Here is a 27,727-nt window from a genome sequence, read left to right as displayed (position 1 = left end):
CTATTAAGTGTTGTTGAAACCGATGTTGTTAAAAGTTACGAACATAGACAACGGTTTTAAACCGTTGTTGTTTCTTCCAAAGACAACGATTTTTCACCCGTTGTCAATTCAATGTTGTTGAAACCGGTGTTGTTAAAAGTGATGCACATAGACAACAATTTTTAACTGTTGTCTTTTCTTTAAAAGACAACAGTTAGAAACTGTTGTCTATTGTGTGTTGTTGAAATTGCTGTTGTTAAAAGTCACACCCATAAACTGTTGTCTTTTGTAGAAAAGACAACAGTTTCAAACTGTAGTCTATTGTAAAATAGACAACTTTTAACCGTTGTCTCAACCCGTTTTTAACCTGCTTAAATTTTAATCATATAAAAAAAAACAATTTATCCATTCACCATGGCCAAGTGTAGTTACACTGCACAAGCTAAGCAAGGTTCATAATAACAAGTCTAAATACTGAGCATGACCAATTCTAATCAAATCACCATCCAAGTCATAATACTACAAAAAACAATTTCGATCCACGAACCAAGTCTAAATGATCACAACGTCAAATCATACCTACTCTATATAACTTGATAGAATATCGGCCCGTTCTGAACGCACCAGATCAATAACCGCTTTGTCATAATCAACTTGTTGGAACTACATGTAAATAGTGAGTAAATAAATTAGTATAGATATAATAAATTTGCAAAATAATTATATGATTTTTGACAAGACCATGACAACAACAAAAAGATTAACAGATACTTAAAAAATATGCAAAATATTATTATAAGAAATAACAAACAATAATCATTGAGAGCGGCACAGGTCCCAAATAAGATTTAAAGACAACTAACTGTATTAAACTCATTGACATGCATGCAACATCTAATATATATATCATGAAAACATAGTACAACTAACTAACATTAAACCTAGCTAGTACCTAGTTAGTTTGTAATCATGCATGCATCACAATTCTGGAACCCAATTCTGTTGGTAGCTAGTGTTAATCTCTTCTCAACCCAATTCTGGAAAATCCACTTCTCCGAATTTCTCCTCTTTCAAATCGAAGAATGATATAACCTCCACCTCTAAGTTTTTGATATAAATTCTGCCATTAATGGTTATAAAACAGAAAGTAAATCTGATCTACTTTACTTTATAAATTCTAAAAAAAGTAAATCTGCCATTAGTGGTTATAAATTCTGCCAACACGAATGAACGCGGAACCTTCACTTAGGCTAGTCTCATGACAATAAACCTTCACTTAAGACAACAAAGAGAATAGTATATAGGAGGAAAACAAGCTAATTAGACAGGGAAAGGATAAACACATTTTCATTTCTCAACATTCATTTCATGTCAACACGAAATAGGTATGCATCATTTTCCAACAAACTCAACAAGAAACTCAAATGCATCATATTTCCACTTTGAAACAATCAAATCAAAACAATTTTAAACACGAAATAGAAATGGAATGTATTACCAGTGCTTGAACAGAATTTTTATCATCAATGTCTGGCATGTTCTCAATTAAAGTTTTCATGTAAGCCATGACATAGAAACCGTATTGGTTACTATCCAGTTGACGAGGAGCCTACAAATGTTAAATAATATTTGCATTATTTATCTATATACAAACACTTATATCTAATTAGTTAAAAATATTAAATTACCTTGACAATTTCCCAAGCAGTTTTACTTCGTCCTTTCTTTCCATTTGCAGAGGACGCATGAACCATTTTAATAGCCCTTCATATATATATATATATATATATATATATATATATATATATATATATATATATATATATATATATATATATATATATATATATATATATATATATATATATATATATATATATATATATATATATATATATATTTTGTTGATTATTCAGATAATGTAATAATCATACTAATATAAATCGAAAGAATTTTTTTTTTTTTTAAAACTTACATTTCTACAACATGCTTCCAATCATCATCGCGAATGCGATGACTAAGAGGGTCCCACAAATAAACAATATCCTTAGTGACGTTGATAACTGTCAGAATCCAATGGAAACTATGCACAAACACATAATTAAATTACATCAACACAAAATAATATGCAATTGAAAGTATAATTGTAACCATTCTTACCTAATATTACATCGCACAAAAAGTGTTGCATTACTTGGATTGTCCATCAGTTAGGTTGCTAAAGCTCATGCCCTGCTTTCCAACTGTTGTTCTAGAAAATTTTTATCTGTTCTTTTCGTTGGCACATGCCCTACATGACACGGCTGCATAAATCTGAATTTGTCAAGCTTGTTCTCTTCCATCATCTTTTTATACAAATACGTAACATTGGAATGGAAACTGAATTAGAATAACAAATCATAGAAGTGATCAGTTATCAAATTGACTCGAAATATATATTAAATCATACCATATATACACAGCAATACACGTGTACGATATTGGCATCAATTGACAAAAAGGAGTCACATCTTCGTCGTGCACAAAGAGAGTTGTAACACCCCAGATTTTCAGGACATTTAAAACATATAAAATAAAGGTGAAATCTCATTAATTCCCACAAACGTAACATAAAGAGTACGGGGTGCTATGCCACACCTGAGCTAGAGAACTCAGGTGGACAGACCAACTAACTAATATCCTTAATAAAGTAAATGCATAACATGGCACGCAGGCCGAAAGGGAAACTATCTACTTCTACGCTCCAAGATCTAGCGCTCTCCAGTGACTTATTCTTCTGTGCCTGAAAGCCAAATATATCTGTTCAGTGAGAGATGCTGGTAACCCACTCCAACGCATTGAAATACAATACATATATATACAATACATACATATATATATATATATATATATATATATATATATATATATATATGTATATATATATATACATACATATATATACATATATATATATATATATATATATATATATATATATATATATACATACATATATATATATACATACATATATATATATACATATATATATACATACATATATATATACATACATATATATATACATACATATATATATATATATATATATATATATATATATATATATATATATATATATATATATATATATATACACATAGATATACGAAAAGTCATTTCGAAGCATGAAGATATATCCTAAGAGACTCTAGCTTTCAAATCAGGGAACCGACTCGACAAATAGGGGTACACACAATCTACAGTCATAACCAAGTATATGCGATTCTCGACATAGGGCACAGTTATAGATAAACACAACCAATAATCACAATTAAATATGTATAGTTTACTAGCAAGAATCCTATGGTCACGTTTCCATAACAGTCACAACATCAATCCTTCTTATCTCATCATATAGCACACTTTGTTGGCGCCACAGGACCAATCGTATGCCCATACATGAGGGTCAGCGCATATAGCTCTGACACGGCCCCGCAGCACCCTGCCCCGTCTCACAATACGGAGGGGTCGATCGCAACCGACCGATGAACCGCAGCTCTATATAATATTTATATACCTGACCGGTCTTTACCAGCCTGGTTAACAGTTGGGATGGTTCTCAACCCATTCAACTGCCCGTATAGTGGACCTCTGTCCTATATAATATTTATATACCTGACCGGTCTCTACCAGCCTGGTTAACAGTTGGGATGGTTCTCAACCCATTCAACTTCCCGTATAGTGGACCTCAGTCCTATGTAATATTTATATACCTGACCGGTCTCTACCAACCTGGTTAACAGCCGGTATGGTTCTTAGCCCATCCGACTGCCCGTATTGCCCGATTGATCTCAACCACATCGGGGTAACATGCACACATAACACATAGCAAGCACATACAACCCACATTAACACATTGGGAAAGGGGAGAAATCGTATAACGAACCTATACGTGGTTACCCACAACTAAGAATAGCCCTAAGGGGTTCATACTTCTTATACCTAGGCCAATGGGGTACCAATCCAACTAGCATGCAGTATATAAGACTCATTCGACCTACGAACGGTACCCGAATATCAAACTAGACATAGGCACGATGGGAGGGATCCGTTAGGACACCACGGGGGTCGGGGGAACATCAAACGGGGAAGCCGGGATCCCAAAGTGTGGGAATTTCCAGCGGGTAGCCGGTGGGTGGGGGTTCACCCGCCGGCTGCCCGCCGGTGTTACTGTTCCGGGCAGCGGGTGCCCGGTGGGCAGCTGCCCGCCCGCCGGCTACCCGCTGCCGGAGCTGCCCTCCTTGGCCGCGGGTAGGTGGCGGGTCCCCTACCCCCCACTGACTCTTTTTCACTAAAAACGCCCCGGGAACCTTTGTGGAACCCGAAACCATGCTTAGACACTTTCAAACGCAACCGACAATAGCACGTAGACAATTAACGGATCGAAATCAAGAAACATACGGTACATAACCTATCATGCTTTCCTAACATAATCAATCCCCAAAACATGCGAATTCCCACCCAACATATCCAGAACAATATCATACGAGTTCCACAATACAACCTAGGGTTCTAATCACTTTTAAATCAACAAGAACGCGATTCATCTTTTAATATCGAGATTCGGTGGGAAAGGCACATAAGCATCAAGAACATCATATAATCATCAAGAACATCACATAATCATCAAGAACATCAAGAACACCATTTAATCATCAAGAACCTATCAAGATCACCCATGGAATTATAACACCAATTATCAAGATCATTATAACGAATCACTAATTGCACAAGAATATGGGGGAAATCCTAAGAGGGGAAACATAGCTATGAAAATAGGTTTTGTTGAGACATGGGTTACCTCTTAGCCTTAATTAATTCCTTGGCTATGAAGGGTCTTTCTTTAAGCTTTCTTGCTTTCTTGATTTCTTCTAAGGGAATTCTTGGAACTCTTTGGGTGGTGAGAGATTATTGTGGTGGGGGTTCTAGGTGCCTCTTATGTCCCCTATTTATATTCTTAGGAGTCCTAATTAGGGTCTAGTATAATGGGATTGCTAATTCTATTCCTTTTAGAGCTAGGGTTAGGTTTTAGTGGTGGGGGCCCACGGACTATGGTGGGCCTCTTCTAAATTAATTATTGTAATTCAATCCTGCCTTTGGGCAATTGATTAAACGATTTAATTGGTTTTAGGGGTCGTAACACGGGGTGTTACAATAATACATTCTTCACCGAAGACATTATTATCTAGCAATATTTGTAAACTCTCTCCATTCCCAAGTGCACGCTTGTAATAACATTAAAGTAGCCATAATGACTTAGGCATACTTGAGGAGTTCAACTCAAGCTTTTTGACTTCCTTGCCCGCTTTCTTCTTAGATGGTTTCTAATTTGCAAAATATACGCATATTAGCTAGATAAATAAATATACTAAGAAAGACATGTTTATTATATGCATACAAAGTAAAATTTACCTCCAAGACATCTTCTTTGTCAATAAATTGCAGCTCATCATCATCCTCCTCAAAATCCAATTTTTATTGAATATCACCAATTTCTTCTTCACTTTTCTTCGCACCCTTTTGCATCCTTTGCTGTACAACTGCCTTTTGCTTCAATCTGAATATTACAGCCAACATTTTGAAGTACCATATTTTCTAACTTTGCTACTCTGTCTTCAACTTTGGCTTGTCGGCTTAGAAGAACATTTTTCTCATGAGCAGGCATCATCTCTCTACCCAGTCTGAAATATGTTGAGGGATTGACATGTCCCCCTATAGCCCTCACCCGACCTCCATGCTCCTTAGATTCATGAGCCTGTGTCAGGATGTCCTCATTTGGTCCTTGAAGTTGCAACAAACCATCTTGCTTTTGCTGAATATATTCATCCTGTAATGCATGACAAATAACCATGATATAACCACAATCTTTAGAAATACATAAAGAGGATAATACCAGTAAAGGTTTTGCTTACACTCTTTGTAAATTTTGTCTTCAAAATATCTCCTTGTATTTCTCCTTGCTTACTAGTTCTCCCTTTCTTCCACAGTATAGCTCTATTAACTTCGTCATCATCACACAATTCTGTTGACACAGGCAAGAAGATTTATAAATGTCAAACTTAGGGTGAAAATGAGTTTAAGTTAATAATAGTGAAAGTGAAATAATAATTAATTACAATTTCACTAGCAAGACGCGCATATCCTTTACGAGCAAACCTATGTGGATAAAGGTTTTTCTTTTTTCGTAACTTTTGTAGGTCGCTTAATTTCTAAGACAAACATGATCAAATTAAAACTTCACATTATATTTCTGCCATAGCACCATAAATTAAGATAAAAACTTCACATTATATTTCTAACCTAAAAATGATGCTTCATGCTTAAAAAGAGAAAATAGAAATGAAAAATTATGGCATGAGGATGAATGACTGATGCAGCTTAGTTATCAAGATCAATAGGTATCAAGTTTTGGCGAAATGTCTGGAGAAGTTTTGTTATCAATAGTTATCAAGGATTTTGTTATTACTAGCAAGAAATGTCTGGAGAGTTTTTTTTTTTTTTTTTTTTTTTTAAAGAGAATTATCCATCACATCTCACATTACATGGTCTGGTTTATCATCCTTCAATCTTATCCAACATAGAAAGTCACAAGAACCAAATCCTCAAAATCCAGCCACCTACATTTTGAAACCTGGCTACCGTTCACAGTTATATAATTCTTTTTAACAACAAATCTCCACCAACCAACCGGCAGATGGCCTGACCATTTAGGATGATTATTTATAACTATCATGAGATCCCAAAAATCTTATACCCCGGTGCTTTTTAGATTTTTTCTTTCTTATCATACTAAGGGTAGCTCTTTCTTTAAACAAATGAAAGCAAGAATAATGTGAATTAAGCACAAAATTTTAGGCATCTAGAAGAAACAACTCTCCCTAAAAGATTTGTTTTATGCAGGAGATGATTGTGTTTCAATTCAAACTGGATGCACAAATGTATATATACACAATGTGAATTGTGGACCAGGGCATGGAATCAGCATTGGAGGACTAGGAAAAGACAACACAAAAGCTTGTGTCTCAAATATCACTGTGCGAGACATAATTATGCAAAACACAATGAATGGTGTAAGAATAAAAATATGACAGGTACAGAAACAGTTTTACAAGCCAATTTAATTGGAAATCCACTTTATTAACTAACGCTTTATCTCAATTCAAAAGTGTGTTACTTCAAGTGAGTGTTGAAACTTTTTTTTTTTTTAAATCTCATTAGGGTGCAGTTTCCCATAATGGGATATTAGATATATTCTGAACGCTCAATATTTTAACACCATTTAAGTTTCACTTGAAAATGCATATGTTCTAATAAACAAGTTTCTGAAATTCCTCCCTAACTAATCTACTACATAAATCAATCTCCTCTAATTATCAAATTTCACTTGTGCAGGGTGGATTAGGGTCTGTGCAAGGAGTTACGTTTTCAAACATCCAAGTTTCTGAAGTTCAACTGCCAATTGTAATTGTGACAAAAGAACATGCAAGAACCAGACAGCTGCTGCGGCTCTATCAGGAATCCACTATGAAAACATAAGAGGAACATATACGGTAAAACCAGTGCATTTTGCATGTAGTGGGAACTATATCAGATTGGGAAATTGGGAGACTACAATTTTATCGAAATAACAACTTAATTATGCTGCCAAAAATGCTTATATTTCATAGCAACTATATCATGTAACTGAAAACTCTTCTACTTGATCTTTTGAGGAAATTCAAACTTCTTTAATATATACTTGTCAATTTAATATGTAAACACTTCTAGTTTTGAGGTTACCTTGAAGTCTTCGGACATGCGGATAATCACAAATTGAGTATGTGACACCCCGTAATCCAGAATCGATTAAGGGATTAATTAAGTAATTAATCCTAAACCAATTGGCAATTTAATTCCTTAAATTCCTGAAAATTCAATAGTCGGGGACTAGTAATTGACTAGTCAACCCCAAAGTCAAGGTTGTACCTTAAGCTTTGTGAGGAGTTCCCTTGTTCCCTTACACCTCTTTATGTTAGTAAGGGTATTCATGACTTTTCACCTTGTGTTAGTAATGCAAGCTAACATAGTAGACACTCCTCATTTCTCTCATACACTTTCCAAACTTTAGCTCTACCTTCTCTCTAAAAAGGTAGATAGCTTTTCTTCCAAGCCAAGTTGAAGCTTTCTCAAATATTCAAGAGTTGTCTCCAAGATTCCACCTTTCATACATTTGGGCATCTAGGAGGGTAAATCTATGTTCATCTTGTGTTTTTAGTGTTTTCTAAGGTGTCTTTTCTTAAAGATAGAATCTTTATGATCTTTTGGTGTGTTCTTGAAGTGGGTTTGGAAGGTGAGCCTTATTAGGAGCTTGGTGAAGTGTTAAGTGAAGGTTTTTGTCTACAAGAGGTAACCCATGCTCTACAAATTCTAATTTGCTTACCTATATGAAGATATCTTGGATTCAACATGTGTTTTGCTATGAAATGTGAGTGTTTATGCATTGTCTTGTTAAAATGCATATTTAGAGCTTGTGTTTAGGGTTCTTTTATGCCATTGCTTGGCTATTCCTTTGATTCAAGTCATTTTGTTATATTTGGAGAGATTTGGCATGTTTTGGACTTGAATTTGAGCATGGTGTTAAAAATCCCCGAAGGGATTATTTTGGTGTACAACTACGTACCCGCGGGCGGAACGACGGGTAAGCGTCCACCCGCCGCCCACCCGCGGGGTACAAGTTGGACGTGGGTATGTACCCACGGGCGGAACCACGGGTAGGGGTTTACCCGTGGGCCCACCCGCAGGGTACGTAATGTGGTTTGGCGGGGATTTGTTCCCCGTGATTCTTTTGACTTGGTATTTGGTCTTTTGACTTCCCGATGTTCTTTCGTGGAACTATTTGAGCGTCTTCTTGATGTTTCGTATGTCTAGAACTATATGGTAGGAATCCATGTAGGTTTTGGTGTCTTGAATCGTGCTAAGTGTTCAACATTGTGATTCGTTGAACCGTGATGAGTCTTATGTGTTCTTCGGAACTACGTTTGGTTTACCCGTTTGATGAGCATGCTAGTTTGGTGTTTAAATGCTAGCGTGTGTGTTGTTTGTACCTTCCTATTATTGATGATGACTTGTGTTAATCATCATTGTTGTTGGACTGTGATCCATTCCTTGATTGAGTATGGTTTAATATCTTCGTTGTGATCCATTGATTTATTCCTGTTGAGGTGTGATGTGTGTGTGGCTTTACCTGGATTGCACGATTAGTGGTATGAGACACTAGTCACCAAGGTATTGCAGTGGTCCTCGTGGTGGCCATGACGTGATTATGGAGTTGTGACATTTGTGTAAGGATCACGTATTTCTTGGGAGGCATGTGTTGCCATGTGTGTGATCGGTACCCTCGTGTACTGTGAAATTGGTGGTTTTGTTGGCGGTTGTTGGCGGATGGGGACGACGGTCCTCGGAGGAAAAAGGTTGGACTTGGTGTACAGGGGTCCTGGAGGTAAAGGTTGGAACTAGACATAAGGTTGGGGGTAGCCATAAGGTTGGAACCGGGCATAAGGAAGGCATATCAATTCGTGATGGGTGATGTCACGAAGGCTTGTGTAGCCGTTGTTGTGTGTTTCTCTATTTTGTGACGTGTGTAGTCACAAAGGCATGTGTTGCCGTTGGTTGTGTCCTATCTCTTGTGTTATGCATGTCAGGTGTTAATCTATTGTGTGATGATAGATTATACCTTGAGCCGTCCTTGTGAGTCATTGTTGTTCTTCGTAGTCTTGGGATGTGTTCCCTTATCTTGTTGTGAGTGCTTTGAGTCTTGTGTTGACCTTTGCTCTTGGTTTTGAACTTATATATATGTATTCCGTTTCGCAAAAGGCTTTACAAACGTATATATTATCTATGTATGATATTTCACATGTATTGGTGGGTTACCAGCATTATTCGCTGACCGGGCATCGTCCCATCTTTTATGTGTTTCTTGCAGGTGATGTTTTAGACGAGAGCGCGGTTTAGTGCCAGCTAGTGTAGCTCCTTTCATGTGTCTTGTGTCCTGTGAGCCCAGTATGGACTTAGTACTTGAACATGTATGGTTTTAGATGTTGAATTATGCAGATGTTAGCCTGTGCGTTCATCTCTGGATGAGCGTGGCATAGCACCACTTTTACTTCCAGTTTATATATTCCTCTTTCAGTCTTCCGCTGTGTCTGATCTTTTGTTTTGATATCTGTATATTTAAGGCTTTAAATAGCTTGGAAAATTAGGGGGTGTTACAGTTGGTATCAGAGCCAGGTTTGAGCCTAGGTGGGTGTGGTCTACACTTATAAGTGGCTAAGTGTGGTTTGAGACCTTAAAGTGACCTTAAGAAGCCAGGTTTGAGCCTAGGTGGGTGTGGTCTACACTTATAAGTGGCTAAGTGTGGTTTGAGACCTTAAAGTGACCTTAAGAATCTAAGTGTTAGGCTTAGGACTCTAGGTTGCGCGGTGAGCTGAGTGTTGCTTTCAGTTATGTGCTTGTTTGTTGTCTTTTTGGTAACCATGTTGTTGTTGTAGAAGTTTGCGATGTCTCCTCGTCGGCGTATCGTGTCATTTGAAGAAGTGTGTGATGCCGCCAAGAGACCCAGAACAACAAGAGTTCGTGACACTCCTAGTGTAGTCGAGCAATGGATTCGAAGTGGCACGTCCACTCGAATAAGCCCCAGCGTAGCTACCTTGCCATCGTTCCGTGATCTAAGAAGAAGTGGTGGGTTGGGGGCTCAGAGTTTGTCAGAAGAGTTAACCACAGAGAGGACCCTCATCCTAAGCGAGGTTCGGGCGGGGGACAGTGATGTAGTGATCGAAACGTTTTTGGTGCATGCCGTTCCAGCAGTAATCTTGTTCGATTCCGGGGCGTCCAACTCGTTCATATCCCCGGAACTCGTGAAGAAGTTGGGCCTAACCAAAGGTGTCGGGGTGAAGCTAAATGTCAAAGTGGCATCAGGAGAAGTTAAGGCTTGTGACCGTCTCTTCAAAGATGTTACGATAGCCATCGGCGAAGAAGATTTTCCAGTAATCTAATACAGTTCGGACTAGACGGGGTAGATGTGGTCCTGGGTATGTACTGGCTAGGAAGGTTCAGAGCCCAGATCTTTTGTGGTGATCAGAAAGTGGTTTTGAGAGGACCAAGTGGGAAGAGGGTGTCGTACCGAGGATCAACCGAAGAACTAGGGATCAAGTTAGTGTCCATGATGAAGATGAAAAAGTAAGTGGAGAAGGGCCACGAGATCTTCTTGTGCTCAGTTGAAAACCTGGAGGCCAAAAGAGATGTAGCTCAGACCATACCTGTTGTATGTGAATTCCTTGATGTCTTCCCCGAGGAGATTCCGGGAATGCCTCCTCCAAGAGAAGTTGAATTCTCAGTGGATCTTATACCCGGTACAACGCCTATATCCGAAGCTCCCTATTGTTTAGCGCCCAAGTAGATAGTGGAGTTGAAGACTCAGTTGCAAGAGTTGTTAGACAAAGGCTACATCCAGTCGAGTACATCACCGTCGGGAGCGCCAGTGTTGTTTGTGAAGAAGAAAGATGGAAGCATGAGGTTGTGCATCGACTACCGCGAGTTGAATCAAGTCACAATCAAGAACAAGTATCCCCTGCCGCAGATAGACGACTTGTTTGATCAACTCCGAGGTGCCGGGGTGTTCTCCAAGATTGATTTTGTGACACCCCAAAAATCCACACTCCAATCCATGAATTAATTGAGTAATTAATTCTATTTCTTTTGAGGAATTGATTCCTAAAATCCTGATTTTTGATACTCAAGGACTAGTATTTGACTAGTCAATCTTTAAGTTGTGTTGTACCTTGTGCTTTGAGAGGAGTTCCCTTGTTCCTTACACTTTCTAAGAGTTAGTAAGGGTATCCTTGTCTTTTCACCAAGAGTTAGTTTTGTAACCTAAACCTAGAAGACTTCTTCATTTTTCATCCTTTACAATTCCTAGAAAATATCTCTACCTTCTCTCTAGAAAAGAAGAGTAGCTTGTTCTCCAAGCCTAGTGAGACCTTTGTCAAGATTCCAAGTTTTGCTTCCAAGATTCAATCTTTCACCTATTTGGGCATCTAGAAGGGTAAGATCTAAGCTTGTCCAATCTTTTTGGTTACATCTTAGTTGTCTTTTCTTAAAGGTAGGATCTTTATGATCTTTTGGTTTGATCTTGAAGTGGGTTTGGCTAGTGAGCTTAGTGGAGAGCTTATTGTGGTGTAAGAGGAGTCTTTTGGTCTTCAAGAGGTAACCCATGCTCTACAAAACCTATTTTGCTTACCTATATATGATTTCTTGGCTTCTATTTGTGTTTTGCTATGAAATGTGAGAGTTTATGTATTTATCTTGTGATATTGCATATCTAGAGCTTGTGTTTAGGGTTCCTTTGTGCCATTTCTTGGCATGTTCCTTGGTTCAAGTCATTTTGTTGTATTTGGTGAGATTTGGTGTGTTTTGGACTTGAATTTTTGTTTGGAGGAGAAAATCCCCGAAGGGATTTGTTGTGGTACAGGGACGTACCCGCGGGCGGGGCACCACCCGCCGGCCTACCCGCGGGGAACGTGTTGCCTGGTGGGTGTTGTACCCGCAGGCGGGACCACGGATGGGGCACTACCCATGGGTCCACCCGCGGGGAACACGGTGGAGTTGGTTTGGGATTTGTTCCCCGTGATTTGTTTGTCTCGGTGTGTGATCTTTTGGCTTCCCGTTGTTCTTTGTGGAACTATTTGAGCGTCTTCTTGATGTTTCGTAGGTCTAGAGCTTTATGGTAGGTATCCATGTAGGATCTTTGGTGTCTTGAATCGTGCTAAGTGTTCAACTTTGTGTTTCGTTGAACCGAGTGGTGTCTTGTGTGTTCCTCGGAACTATCTTGAGTTTCCCCGTTGTTAAGCATGCTAGTTCGTTGTCTTAATACTAGCGTGTGTGTTGTTCGTACCTTCCGTTTGGTTGACGATAACTTGTGTTTTTCATCGTTGTTGTTGTTGGGCTGTGACCCGTTCCTTGTTGAGTGTGTTTCATACCTTCGTTGTAATCCGTTGCTTGACTTTCGTGTGAGTGGTGGTGCGTGTGTGGCTCTACCTGGATTGCACGATTAGTGGTATGGGACGCTAGTCACCAAGGTATTGCAGCGGTCCTCGTGGTGGCCGTGACGTGATTATGGAGTTGTGGCTGAGTCCACGTGATTGGGGGATAACATTGTGTTATCCGGGCATGTGTTGCCGTGATTGGTGGGTTTTCGTTGGTGGTTATAGGTGGGGGACGACGGTCCCGGCGGAATAAGGTTGGACTTGGCTGTACAGGGGATTTCTGGAGGTAATGGTTGGCTTTGAAGGTACAAGGATGGGGGTAGCCATAAGGTTGGAACAGGGCATAAGGAAGGCATATCAACTCGTGATGGGTGATGTCACGAGGGCTTGTGTAGCCGTTGTGGTGAGTTCTCTTCTCTCGTGACGTGTGTAGTCACGGAGGCTTGTGTTGTTTGGCATGTGTTGCCGTTGGGTGAGTCTTTATCCTTGTGTGTGGTTAACCTTTGTGGTTGGAATGTGTTCCCGGTGTTATCTTTGTGAGTGGTGAGTCTTGTGTTGTCTTTTGATCTTGGTTTTTGACTTATATATATGTATTCCGTTTCGAAAATGGTTTTTATATCTTATATCTACCTATTTATGATACTTAACGGTATTGGTGGGTTACCAGCATCTTTCGCTAACCGGGCGTCGCCCCGATGTTTATCTTTGTGTTCTTTCAGGTGTTGAGTAGTTGAGCGCGATGTCTAGAGCCGGTAGCTTAGCGCCTGTACCTTTAGATTGTGTTCTTGTGGCCTGCGTGCCAATGGTTTTAGACTGTTGTAGTTTGATGTTTTGGGATAGTGATACACTTGCAGATTGTTCGCCTTAGCGTTTACCGGGTGTGGTAGACGTGGCATAACACCCCTGTTTTGGATTTCTTTTATCCAGTTTCCGTTTTCTTCCGCTGTGGTAGTGTTTGTGTTAATCTGCATGTGTTAAGATTTGTTTTTAGGTCTTGTTTTTGGGGGGTGTTACAGATTTAATATCAGGTTACCATAAGTTGAAAGTGGCAGATCAAGACATACCTAAGAAGGCGTTCCGAACGCGCTACGGCCACTACGACTTCACAGTAATACGCGCCAGTAGTGTTCATGGATCTAATGAATCGTGTATTCAAGCCTCATCTCGACGACTTCGTGATCGTGTTCATAGACGACATCCTTGTGTATTCTCGGGATAAAGAAGAGCATGTGGGTCATCTTCGGACAGTACTGTAGATTCTGAGGGAAAAGCAGTTGTACGCCAAGCTTTCGAAATGTGAGTTTTGGAAAGATAGCGTAGCATTCTTGGACCATGTGATAGACAGCAGAGGTATATCGGTGGATCCAGATAAGATTCGGGCAATGAAAGAATTGACCGTGCCGACAACCGTGGCGGAAGTAAGAAGCTTCTTGGGTTTAGCGGTTTACTATCGAAGATTTGTGTTGGACTTCGCTAAAGTGGCTCAACCGTTGACAAAGCTGTTGAAGAAGGATATGCCCTTCCAATGGAATCAAGCTTGCGAATTAGCGTTCCGGGAGTTGAAAGAGAGGCTCATGACCGCACCGGTGCTAATCCTACCATCCGGGACAGAGGGGTTCAAGGTATACAGTGATGCATCTAAGAAGGGACTAGGTTGTGTGTGGATGCAAAATGGGAGAGTGATAGCTTATGCATCGCGACAGCTTAAAGTACATGAAGAGAACTACCCCACGCATGATTTGGAGTTGGCAGCCGTGGTTTTCGCTTTGAAGATTTGGAGGCATTATTTGTATGGCGTGTGTTGCAAGATCTTTACAGACCATAAGAGTCTCAAGTATATCTTCACCCAGAAGGATCTCAATATGCGTCAGAGACGGTTGTTAGAACTCATTAAAGACTATGAGTTGGATATACAATATCACGAAGGAAAGGCAAACGTTTGGCGGACGCTCTGAGCAGGAAGACTAAACATGCCGTTAGTTCCATTTGGGTAGTAGCTGACGAGCTTTGCAAGGAATTTCAAAGGTTGAACCTAGAAGTAGTGGAACAAGGTGAAGTTGAGTCGGAAACTCGTCTTTTCAACCTAAGAGTCATACCTACGCTTTTGGAGGAGATCAAAGCGGAACAATGGAAGGATGTTAGCTTGATAAAGGCAAGAGAGGGCCTAGAAAAAGGATAGGGGGGACCGTTTGAGTTGTCCACTGATGGAGAGCTAAGGTACGCAGGCCGTCTATGTGTACCTACATCTTGTGACCGGTTGAAGCGTCAGATTTTGGAAGAAGGCCAAGATACACCCTATTTTGTACATCCTGGAGGCGACAAATTGTATAAAGACGTGAAAAAGCTTTTCTGGTGGCCTAACATGAAGAAGGAGGTGGCGGAGTCTGTGGGCAGATGCTTGACTTGTCAAAAGGTGAAAGTAGAGCGTTGCGGGGTCAAGGGCTTAGTAAAGCCATTGGAGGTTCCACAAGGAAAATGGAACTCCATATCTATGGACTTCGTGGGAAGCTTGTCGGCAACCCGTTCCGGTAAGGATAAAATCTGGGTAATAGTTGATCGCTTCACCAAGACCACCCGCCTATCGCGATGAAAGAAACATGGACAATGACGCAGTTGGCCCAAGCCTATGTTAGTCAGGTAGTGAAGTATCATGGAGTGCCAAAAGATATAGTCTCCGATCGGGATCCAAGGTTCTTGTCACAGTTCTGGAGGTCCTTGCAAGCAGCTTTGGGGACCAAGGTGAATCTCAGTACCGCCTTCCATCCGGCTACAGACGAACAAACAGAGAGGACTATTCAGACTATCGAGGATATGTTGAGGGCATGCATGCTGGATTTTCAAGGATCATGGGAGGATCACCTAGACTTAATAGAGGTCTCCTATAACAACAGTTATCACTCGAGTATACGCATGGCTCCTTATGAAGCTCTTTACGGTCAAAAGTGTCGCAGTCCGTTGTGTTGGGAGGATAAGGTCAATCCGGTAGTTTTAAGACTGCAGTTCTTGCTTGACACCGCAGAAAAGGTTAAACAGATTCAGAGCAGGATGAAAGCGGCACAAGATCGTCAAAAGTCCTACGCCGACCGAGCAAGAGGGCAAGTAGAGTTCGCAGTTAGGGATAAGGTCTGGTTAAGAGTATCCCCCACCCGGGGAGTGATGAGGTTTGGAAGGAAGGGCAAGCTAAGCCCCCGTTTCATAGGACTTTATGAGATACTTGAGAGGGTTGGGAACCTAGGTTGTCGGTTGGCTCTACCTATGGAGTTGGAGCGAGTCCATAATGTCTTCCACGTATCTCATCTTAAGAAATATGTTCACGACCCGACACTTGTTCTTCCACCGGAAGTGATCCCTTTAGACAATGATATGTCTTATGAAGAAAGACCGCTCAAGATCTTGGATTTTAAGACCCGGGATACGCGTAGGAAATCGGTGAAGTAGGTGAAGGTTTGGTGGTCACATCACGGTGTAGAAGAAGCTACTTGGGAGTTAGAATCGACCATGAGGGAGCGTTACCCAGAGTTGTTCTCGGCAGGTACCTTGTCCTATCGTTTGTTAGTTGCTTGTTGCTTGCTTTGCGTGCTTGTTCTTGCTTGTTTGGTTAGTCGAATAGTTAGCTTTGTTAGTTGGTGCTTTGACCTAGTTGTTAGATCGTAGTTATTGGCTAGAAGTTGGTGGTTGTGTTTGGTTTAGAGTTTGTTATGCTCATCACATCTGTTGGTTAAATTCCTCCAATTCTTGTTTTAAGTATACCTTCTTTCTTGCTTTGAATCCTTGTGAATCTTTTTGGGTTTTGACCAAAAGAGATTGTTCTTGGCACACTTGTCACATGGTTGTTTCATTTCACCGTTTGTTTTAATTCGTCGTACCCAAACTTCGGGGACGAAACTTCTTTGAAGGGGGAGAGGATGTGACACCCCGTAATCCAGAATCGATTAAGGGATTAATTAAGTAATTAATCCTAAACCAATTGGCAATTTAATTCCTAAAATTCCTGAAAATTCAATAGTCGGGGACTAGTAATTGACTAGTCAACCCCAAAGTCAAGGTTGTACCTTAAGCTTTGTGAGGAGTTCCCTTGTTCCCTTACACCTCTTTATGTTAGTAAGGGTATTCATGACTTTTCACCTTGTGTTAGTAACGCAAGCTAACCTAGTAGACACTCCTCATTTCACTCCTTACACTTTCCAAACTTTAGCTCTACCTTCTCTCTAAAAAGGTAGATAGCTTTTCTTCCAAGCCAAGTTGAAGCTTTGTCAAATCTTCAAGAGTTGTCTCCAAGATTCCACCTTTCATACATTTGGGCATCTAGGAGGGTAAAATCTATGTTCATCTTGTGTTTTTAGTGTTTTCTAAGGTGTCTTTTGGTGTGTTCTTGAAGTGGGTTTGGAAGGTGAGCCTTATTAGGAGCTTGGAGAAGTGTTAAGTGAAGGTTTTTGTCTACAAGAGGTAACCCATGCTCTACAAAATCTATTTTGCTTACCTATATGAAGATATCTTGGATTCTACATGTGTTTTGCTATGAAATGTGAGTGTTTATGCATTATCTTATGAAAATGCATATCTAGAGCTTGTGTTTAGGGTTCTTGTATGCCATTGCTTGGCTATTCCTTTGATTCAAGTCATTTTGTTTTATTTGGAGTGATTTGGCATGTTTTGGACTTGAATTTGAGTTTGGTGTTGAAAATCCCTGAAGGGATTATTTTGGTGTACGGCTACGTACCCGCGGGCGGAACGATGGGTAGGCGTCCACCCGCCGCCCCCTCGCGGGGTACAAGTTGGACGTGGGTATGTACCCGCGGGCGGATCCACAGGTAGGGGTCTACCCGTGGGCCCACCCGCAGGGTACGTAATGTGGTTTGGCAGGGATTTGTTCCCCGTGATTCTTTTGACTCGGTATTTGGTCTTTTGAGTTCCCGATGTTCTTTCGTGGAACTATTTGAGCGTCTTCTTGATGTTTCGAATGTCTAGAACTATATGGTAGGAATCCATGTAGGTTTTGGTGTCTTGAATCATGCTAATTGTTCAACATTGTGATTCGTTGAACCGTGATGAGTCTTGTGTGTTCTACGGAACTACGTTTGGTTTACCCGTTTTATGAGCATGCTAGTTTGGTGTTTAAATGCTAGCGTGTGTGTTGTTTGTACCTTCCTATTGTTAATGATGACTTGTGTTAATCATCGTTGTTGTTGGACTGTGATCCATTCTTTGATTGAGTATGGTTTCATATCTTCGTTCTGATCCGTTGATTGATTCCTGCTGAGGTGTGATGTGTGTGTTGCTTTACCTGGATTGCACGATTAGTGGTATGGGACACTAGTCACCAAGGTATTGCAGCGGTCCTCGTGGTGGCCGTGACGTGATTATGGAGTTGTGACCTTTGTGTAAGGATCACGTATTTCTTGGGAGGCATGTTTTGCTAAGGCATGTGTTGCCATGTGTGTGATCGGTACCCTCGTGTACTATGAATTTGGTGGTTTTGGTTGCGGTCGTTGGCGGATGGGGACGACGGTCCTCGGAGGGAAAAGGTTGGACTTGGTGTACAGTGGTCCTGGATGTAAAGGTTGGAACTAGACGTAAGGTTGGGGGTAGCCATATGGTTGGAACCGGGCATAAGGAAGGCATATCAATTCATGATGGGTGATGTCATGAAGGCTTGTGTAGCCGTTGTTGTGTACTTCTCTATTTTGTGACGTGTGTAGTCACAAAGGCATGTGTTGCCGTTGGTTGTGTCCTATCTCTTGTGTTATGCATGTCAGGTGTTAATTTATTGTGTGATGATAGATTATACCTTGAGCCGTCCTTGTGACTCATTGTTGTTCTTCGTAGTCTTGGGATGTGTTCCCTTATCTTGTTGTGAGTGCTTTGAGTCTTGTGTTGACCTTTACTCTTGGTTTTGAACTTATATATATGTATTTTGTTTCGCAAAAGGCTTTACAAACGTATATATTATCTATGTATGATATTTCACATGTATTGGTGGGTTACCAGCATTATTCGCTGACCGGGCATCGTCCCATCTTTTATGTGTTTCTTGCAGGTGATGTTTTAGACGAGAGCGCGGTTTAGTGCCAGCTAGTGTAGCTCCTTTCATGTGTCTTGTGTCCTGTGAGCCCAGTATAGACTTAGTACTTGAACATGTATGGTTTTAGATGTTGAATTATGCAGATGTTAGCCTGTGCGTTCATCTCTGGATGAGCGTGGCATAACACCTCTTTTACTTCCAGTTTATATATTCCTCTTTCAGTCTTTCGCTATGTCTGATGTTTTGTTTAGATATCTGCATATTTAAGGCTTTAAATAGCTTGGAAAATTAGGGGGTGTTATAGAGTCCATTCATCTCCCATAATACCATATCCTGCGGGTGGTTTATGCAAGTTTTCTTCATCATTCAGTCTTGAATAAATAAATTTATTTGTGAATTGTGTTTTATATTGCCGCCATTTGTCATTTGTTGAGCTCAAGCAATTTTTATTGAATTGTGCCGGAACAATGAAGCTCAACTACATAGAACAAATTTTGTTAGAATTAAAATACTAATATGTTAAATATCACAATTAATACAAGTAAAAGAATGAGAATTTGCTTACATTAACAGCGTCCCATATCTTATCTTTAATATCTTGTGGCACATGTTTCCATGTCTTAAAATTCAACTTGACCTTTTCTCATGCAAGGACACCAATGTAACTTTGCAATTCTGCAGCACTTTCTCCAATTGGTTGTACCAAAGCATTGAATTGTACCTCTTTCTCCAATTCCTTGGGTACGACCTCGAGTGCTCCTCGTTGATGAAGTATCTAGAGAACCTGACAGTTTTTGTTCCTCATCCACCTGAACCTCTTTTCCATTGTGTTCTTCATCACCATGTACTTCTTGTCCCTTTTGTTCCTGATGTCTAGTTTTTTTCTTTCTTCCAACAGCCATAGAGCCCGCAAACCTAATAAGCACAAAAATATAAAAACAAAATTATTAGAAATGTTCGAATTCATTTTCAGAACTTGGGAGCCGAAAAAATTGAAGGCATTAAACCTAAGAAACATTTAAGAACACATACATAGTCAAATTTAAAATATAAGGTTTGAAAAGTTATACACTAACTAGCTAGGAGTTCTTATTCTCAACCCAAGTCCCATCACAATCTTCTCGAATGCATGGCGGTTCACTCTCATCTTTATTGTCAACATTCATAGATGGCATTCCATTCGTAAAGCATTGATGATGGATTATTGTTTCATCCATCTCAGTCCCATCTTCAAAGTAATCCCGATTAGGAGTTGCAAGCACGACATACCATCTTGGATCTTGAGGGTTTTGAATATAAAATACTTGCTTGGCTTAACTCCCTAAGATAAAAGAATCAGATTTGAATCCAATCCTATTGAGGTTTACTAATTTGAAACCAAGATCGTCTACTTTAATACCATTGTTATTCTCAACCCAATTGCATTTGAACACAGGAACTCGAAAGGTATGGTAATCAAGCTCCCATATTTCATCAATAACTCCATAAAATACCATATCTGACTCAACGAGGTTCTTATCCTTTGCACTAGAAACTTGCATTATATTTCCAACTAAGCTTACTCCTGAGTTTTGGACAGCTCGCAAATTATCACGATCTTTGGTATGAAAAGTAACTCCTTCAATTAAATAACCAGAGTATTTTAACACTTGGTTCCGAGGACCATGTGCCAACCATTTTAGTCTTTCTGATATTTCATGGGTGGAATCATTTATTGCTCGTCCAACCTAAAAATGATAACACTTTAAATTAGTATTTTAATGACTTTTTTTTTGTTGTACTAGTCATAGTTATACAACTTACACAATCACGTAACCAATTAATAAATGTGCGGTTATGCTCATCATGTAGCCCCTTCTATGTCCTAACTTTACCACGCAATGTAGCTTTCAAATGTGCCATGTGTTCCCTAAGAAACGATATTTGACCAAAGTCAATTAACCACTAAAATATATATAAACAATATATTCGAAGTTTTATCAGAGTTGGAAAAATTACTTGGCGTATTGGTCTATTTCTACATCGTTTGCCAAAATATAACGATGTGATTGCTCCCACTCTGCTTGGCTAATGGATTGCACTTGAGCACCTGATAAAGGCCGAGTACGCACCACTTCATGAAATATTGATGGGATCCCAATTGTTTGTACGTTAGACAAATACTCTGAGCAGAATTCTATAGCTTCTTCAGAAATATAACACTCGGCTATACAACCTTCTGGTCGATTGCGATTTCGCACATAACCTTTCAAGATTTTCATATATCTTTCAAATGGGTACATCCATCTACACCACACCGGTCCACACAATTTGACCTCCCTCACAAGATGAACAGTTAAGTGAACCATTATATCAAAAAATGAAGGAGGAAAGTACTTTTCCAGCAAACACAGCATTGTCACAATCTCATCTTGTAGCGCATCTAACTTTGAGGCATCTATCACTTTGCTACATATGACATTAAAGAAAAAGCACAACCGAGTGATAGCAGACCTTACATGTTTGGGCAACACACCTCGAATAGCAACTGGAAGCAACTGTTGCATGAAAGTGTGACAATCGTAAGATTTAAGACCAACAAGTTTCAACTCCTTCACATTGACAAGGTTTCTCACATTAGATGAATAGCCTGTTGGGACTTTCATATGTAACAAAGAGTTACAAACTTTCTTTTTCTCCTTTTTTCTTAGTGTATAGCAAGCAGGTGGCAAAAACGTTCTCTTCTCCCCTTGTTTTGGTGCCAACTCCATTCTCACATTCATTTCCACAAGGTCTAGTCGAGCAGCTACCCCATCTTTGGTTTTTCCTGGGATGTCAAGTAATGTGCCAATAATACTTTCACACACATTTTTCTCAATGTGCATGACATCAAGAACATGCCGAACATGAAAATGCTTCCAATACTCAAGCTCAAAGAAAATTGATTTCTTTTTCCAACATGATTCACTAATTTTTCTTTTAGCATTTAGCTTGCCACTCTTTTTTCCCCAACAACAATTGATCCCCTCAACTGTTTTCAGAACATCATGGCCACTCAATGGTTTTGGTGCGAAGTCGAATTCTTTCTTACCATCAAATGCCTTCTTTTGCCTTCTATAAGGATGAGTTTTACATAAAAATCTTCTATGTCTTGTGAATGCCATTTTCTTACTATGCTTCAACCTCTTGGCATATGTATTCTCACCACAGATAGGACATGCATGATATCCTTTGACAGTGCAACCTGATAAGTTCCCATATGTTGGGAAATCATTGATCGTCCATAGTAAAACTACTTTCGTTGCCGCGACGCTGAGAGAGCAGCGGGAGATCGAGAGGCAACGAGAAGAGAGAAAGAAGAAAAAGAGGAGAAAAAAGTCTTGGGTCCTTTTTGTTGAGCTTTGGGTCATCATCAATCATGCCTAGAAGGTCAAGTTTAGCAAGAAAACCGGAATGGGTGGATGCCCATTACCTCGTCCTTGAAGGTAAAGCTTTTGATCTGGAATCTTTTCCTAATTCCTTGTTGGATATGCTTAGATTCCAAGGTTTGTTGGATGGGTTTCTTGCCATAAGGGCCGAGACTTACCCGAGTTTGGTTAAAGAATTTTATCATCACATGGTCGTGACAAAGGAGGGTGATAAGCTTGAGATCACTTCTAAAGTGAGAGGTGTGAAGGTTGTGTTTTCTGAGAAGAGGCTGGCTCAGCTTTTGAGTTTATTTGCTTCAGTAGTTGCTCAGTATAGTGGCCATTCATGGATTAATACGGATACCATGGGGTACCGGGACTATGTGAGCTATCTGTTGGGCCGTACGAGTGGTTTCACTCAAGCTTCAAGGCCGGAGAAAAAGTGGTTATTCGCGGAGCAACAAATTTTGGTTATGTTGGTATCGGATTGTTTGTTGCCTAATAACAACAAAAGCAAGGTGTTGGGAAAGTTGGAGTGCACCTTTGCCTTTTGCCTCAAGAATATGGTTAAGTTCAACTTGCCAGCTTTGATGTTGTAGCATATGGTTTTCTGTCGGGATCATAACAGGAAAAGCCTACCGTACGGGATGGTGTTGAGCTGGATTTTGGTTAGAAAAGGTGTAAGCATGGATGGTTGTCTCCCGAAGGCCGTGGGAAAGTTGGTGTTGGATGCCACTGATGTTATCACATCTGTGCATGTTTTTATAGCTTTTCTGATTCATTTTAGAAACAAAGTTATTGAATCACGTCCATTTGTCGCTTGTTTTCCTTGCTTTCTCGTTAGATTATGTTTTTACACTTGTTTTGAATGTCTTACGGTATTCGGTAGTGTTTTTCTTCACCATTACAGGGTGAGCGTGAGAGCAAGGGGAGAATTTCAAGCACAAAATGATCAAAAGAGGAAGAAGTTGAAGCATCAGCAATTCGACGCGTCGAGCCCATGCCTCGACGCGTCGAAAATTTCCAGTAGCCTCAAACATCGCACAGGTTGGAGGCTCGACGCGTCGAGATCGCGGGCAGCTGTTGACTTAAAGGACTCTTAGATTGAAGCCACCAGGGTTCTACTATAAAGGGACCATCTTCTATCAACCCTAGTCTCTCTTGAAATCCTTGGACGCACTTTTGATATTCTGGCTATAAATTCTTGATCAGGTACTTGAAAGTTTTGTTTTATTATTGAGTCTTGTAGGTTTTTCCTATGGCACCCAGAGCTCGTCCACCGTCCAAACGGCCAAGAGCCGAATCTTCGCAGGTCCGGGAACAACTACAACGTGCTGCACAATATGAACGTTTTGTAACAGACGCAGCGGCTCAACGGTACCATCAGTTGATATCTGCCCGGCCCGTTCTGAAAGAACGTGGCGCACATATAGTGGTCCCGGAAGCGTGGAATTGGGCGCCCCGATTCCTTGCTCAACCAGGAGATGGATTTACCAATTTGGTGAGGGAATTCTATGCGAATGCAAAGGATGGCCTCGAAACCAATGTTTGTATTGTCCGGGGCGTTCCGGTCGACTTCTCGGCGGAGGCCATTAATGCGTACTACGGTACGCGTAATTACATGGGCGATGATTACTTTAATCGAGATATGCGTCGTGGCCACATGGACCAAGAGTTGCTGAACCGTATTGCACAATTCTTTCACCCGAGGGCCGAATGGAATATCAGGGGGGGTGTAGTCTCCCACATGGACTACAAGTATTTTCAGACTGCTGACAGGGGAATCTTGGACTTCATCAAAGCGAGGCTTGTCCTAAATTCTCACAAGGGGACTGTCCGAAAGGACTTAGTGCTCCTTACTTACTGCATCCGGCAACACAAGACTATTGACATTGGCCATATCATCAACGGCAATATCCGCGAAGCTGCCGATGCGAAGGGTCGATTCTACCTCGGCCACTCCTACCTCATTACGCATCTTTGCCAGCTGGCTGGGGTTCCTATTGATGAATCCCAGGAGGTCAGGTTAGCTCCACAAGCCTTCATATCCGAGCATTACCTAGAGAAACGCTACAAGACCGGTCAGCAATTCGGGGAGGAGGAAGACGATGAAGATGATGAAGAAGGCGATGATGCGACTGCCCCACAGATGGCTGCACCTGCCCCTGCACCTGCCTTCCCTCATGATTGGCAGGATTTCATGCGCAGAACTGATGAGGTGAATTGGTTCATGGGCACCTCCATACACCAGCAGAATCAGGCCCATCTCGGCTTCCAGCTGAACTTTCCACCACCACCACCTTGGCTGCAAGATCCTCGGTACATCCCGGACTTCTATCAAGGATACTACCCACCACCACCACCTCCGGATACCGATCAGTAGAAGGTTCTACGGCAATACTCCAACTCCTTTTCCTTCACTTAATTTATTACATTGGGGACAATGTAATTCTCTAAGTATGAAGGGGAAGGATTGAAGTATTTCCTTTCTTTTCCTTAGTCTTTGCACTTTTATTTTATTTTCCTTGCACTTTAATTTTATTTAGTCTGTTCTCGTATTCCATTTTGCCCCCTTCACTTGAATTCTTGCTTGAATGACTCATGTGCCTCTATTTCCATTAAACTGTTGGTCTTGATACTTAATTGCTCTCGCTCTCTCGTGTCGGGTAGTGGTCTGTTTTGGTGGAACTTGCTGCATCTCATTATGCCATGGATGAAATCATAGTGTAACACTTCAGTGATTTATTTCCCTTGCTAATATACTTGTCACCCACTCATAATCGGACTAATTTCTTGATCTAGTGGTTAGTGCATGTGCTAGCGAAAGTTTATGTGGAATTTCGACAATTAGTTGGCTTACGAAGGCTTGTCTCATTACTCCTCAGGTTTAGTCTAATTTTCGCATATATTGAAATGATTTAGGCCATCCTTTGTAGCTCATAGCCTTTAAACCTGTCCCTACGTATGTGTTATCCTTTGTGTCCCCTTTGAGCCTTTTATTTTCTTTATAATAAGTGCTAAGCACTTATTACCCCTTTGTGATTGTTTTTCTTTGATTTACCCCATTATCATAACCCTTAGCCCTTAGCCAAATATTTCCCTTCCACCCTTGAGAGAATGAAACTTTTATCTTTATCTTTTCCGTAAGAAGAGTTTTGTGGAGTTGTGCTACGATAAAAAGCAGCTAGTGTTACAAATGTTCAAGTGTGGGGGTCATGAAAGTTTGGATAGAAATTATCTTGCTATATCCAAAAGATGTCCATAGACAAAGAAAAGTGAAAAAAAAAAAAAAAAAAAAAAAAAAAAAAAAAAAAAAGAGATTGAAAGCTTTTGAGTTTGGATCCCCACTTTACCAAAGAGTTGCTAAGTTCTTAAAAGGAAGTTGCTCCTTGGAATTATGATTATCTCATCTCTTCCAGATTTTGAAAAGCTATAGATAATTGTGTCATTCTCTCCCTTTGTTATCATTCCTTACCTTTTTTTTTTTTTTCTATAAACCGTGACCCTTAGCCCCATTACAAGCTTAATAAAGACCTATTTGATCTCTACATGCAATGTTAGTTCTATTCAGGAGGAGTAGGAAGGGCAAGCCTAGGATGTTTTTCTGATGTCGTGTTTTGCATAAACCTAACTGAGTACGTGTGCACACTAGATTTCTCACTACTAACAATTTGGGTGCTTGTATGTTGGCTTGGGAGTAGAACGCGGGTGCCAAGCAGAGATGATTCCGGAAGCATGTGTCCTGCAGTGAGTTGGCTTGTGGTTTTGCTAAGTTGTGCACGAGAAATTGGGAGCGATCCTTGTGTTTTGACCTGTGGTTTGATTTAGTGCTTTGCTTGAGGACAAGCAAAGTCTTAAGTGTGAGGGGGTGATGTTATCACATCTGTGCATGTTTTTATAGCTTTTCTGATTCATTTTAGAAACAAAGTTATTGAATCATGTCCATTTGTCGCTTGTTTTCCTTGCTTTCTCGTTAGATTATGTTTTTACACTTGTTTTGAATGTCTTACGGTATTCGGTAGTGTTTTTCTTCACCATTACAGGGTGAGCGTGAGAGCAAGGGGAGAATTTCAAGCACAAAATGATCAAAAGAGGAAGAAGTTGAAGCATCAGCAATTCGACGCGTCGAGCCCATGCCTCGACGCGTCGAAAATTTCCAGTAGCCTCAAACATCGCACAGGTTGGAGGCTCGACGCGTCGAGATCGCGGGCAGCTGTTGACTTAAAGGACTCTTAGATTGAAGCCACCAGGGTTCTACTATAAAGGGACCATCTTCTATCAACCCTAGTCTCTCTGGTCTTCGGCGATTTGGGTGTTTGAAGGCAATCAAGAGCAAAGCACAAAGAGGACCAACTTGAAGATTTACAACTAGCTTTGGAATAGAGAACTAGCTAGAAAGATTCGGGAGAACTCTTTCACTCTTACTCTTATCCTCGTTGGTATTTGTTTATCTTTGAGCATTGAATTTACTGTTATTATGGCCATGAGTGGCTAGACTCCTTAGGGATTTTTGGGTGAATTTGTTGATGAACCTATGTGCCTTGTTCGTCAATTTCTTAATATGTTTATGTTTGGTTTTATGATTTGTGTTGCAGTCTTGTCTTAACCTGTTGTTGTTGGTAATTAAAGGCCTAAATTACTAGCTTCATAGTCAAATTTGTGTCACCAATGGGAATTGGGGCATAGATTAGGGCACACACGATTGCACCTAATAGTTAGACCTTGGGAAAGGGGAACTTATTAGGGGAAGTTAATTCCAGATTGTTACTCATCGGGAGATGGTAGTAATTAGGAATAATTGAATGCTGATGTTTGATCTTATTGGGTGTTTAAGCCATGGGAGTGGAAATTCACTAGGAATAGAGATTACGGGAGTAATTCGATTCCACTTTGCATTCCCACACAGATCTTAATTCCGAACCAAACATTACAAACGTTAATTGGCGCTAGGTGATTAAACATTGTGATCCCAAGAATCCCATTTTGCTCTATTGTTTACGAAACCTTATTATTTGTTTAATTTCTTGCTCGCTATTTTATGCAACCAATCAACCATCAAGTTTCGATCAGACTAGCTCTTATAAGTAAGCAAGTAATTAGTATTTAGTACACCATCTCCCTGTGGTTCGACAACCCGAATACTCCGGGTATTATTTGTTTGCCCCAAATTACACGCATCAAATTGGCGCCGTTGCCGGGGAGGTGGCGCTAGTACTAATATTAGTGAAAGTTTTATTTTCGGAGACTAGTTGTTTTTAATTTCCTTTTCTTTTATT

The 27,727-nt window shown here is 40.3% G+C and overlaps 1 protein-coding gene and 1 pseudogene across 1 annotated transcript; both read right to left on the bottom strand.

The window, feature by feature from the left end:
* Positions 1-558: 558 nt before the first annotated feature.
* On the bottom strand, positions 559-19,967 carry LOC109168204 (annotated as a pseudogene).
* Positions 19,968-20,378: 411 nt separating this feature from the next.
* LOC109168279 lies at positions 20,379-22,208 on the bottom strand. Its single transcript, XM_019317296.1, has 3 exons — positions 21,064-22,208; positions 20,935-20,974; positions 20,379-20,792 (listed from the first exon to the last, which is right to left on the bottom strand). The coding sequence occupies exons 1-3, from the start codon at positions 22,206-22,208 to the stop codon at positions 20,379-20,381; spliced, it is 1,599 nt and encodes a 532-aa protein (XP_019172841.1).
* Between the last annotated feature and the right edge of the window lie 5,519 nt (positions 22,209-27,727).

This window comes from Ipomoea nil, unplaced genomic scaffold (assembly GCF_001879475.1).
Source record: "Ipomoea nil cultivar Tokyo-kokei standard unplaced genomic scaffold, Asagao_1.1 scaffold3195, whole genome shotgun sequence".
Classification (NCBI taxonomy): Eukaryota; Viridiplantae; Streptophyta; class Magnoliopsida; order Solanales; family Convolvulaceae; genus Ipomoea; species Ipomoea nil.
This window is presented reverse-complemented; position numbering and strand designations above follow the sequence as displayed.

What these genes read in the sequence shown, in the direction of transcription:
- LOC109168279 (XM_019317296.1), bottom strand. Translation starts at nt 22,208, where the DNA reads ATGGCATTCACAAGACATAGAAGATTTTTATGTAAAACTCATCCTTAT. An exon ending in GAAATAGACCAATACGCCAA is followed by an intron (nt 20,975 to 21,063) that starts GTAATTTTTCCA and finishes ATCGTTTCTTAG; the next exon opens with GGAACACATGGCACATTTGA. An exon ending in AAGCTACATTGCGTGGTAAA is followed by an intron (nt 20,793 to 20,934) that starts GTTAGGACATAG and finishes TATCATTTTTAG; the next exon opens with GTTGGACGAGCAATAAATGA.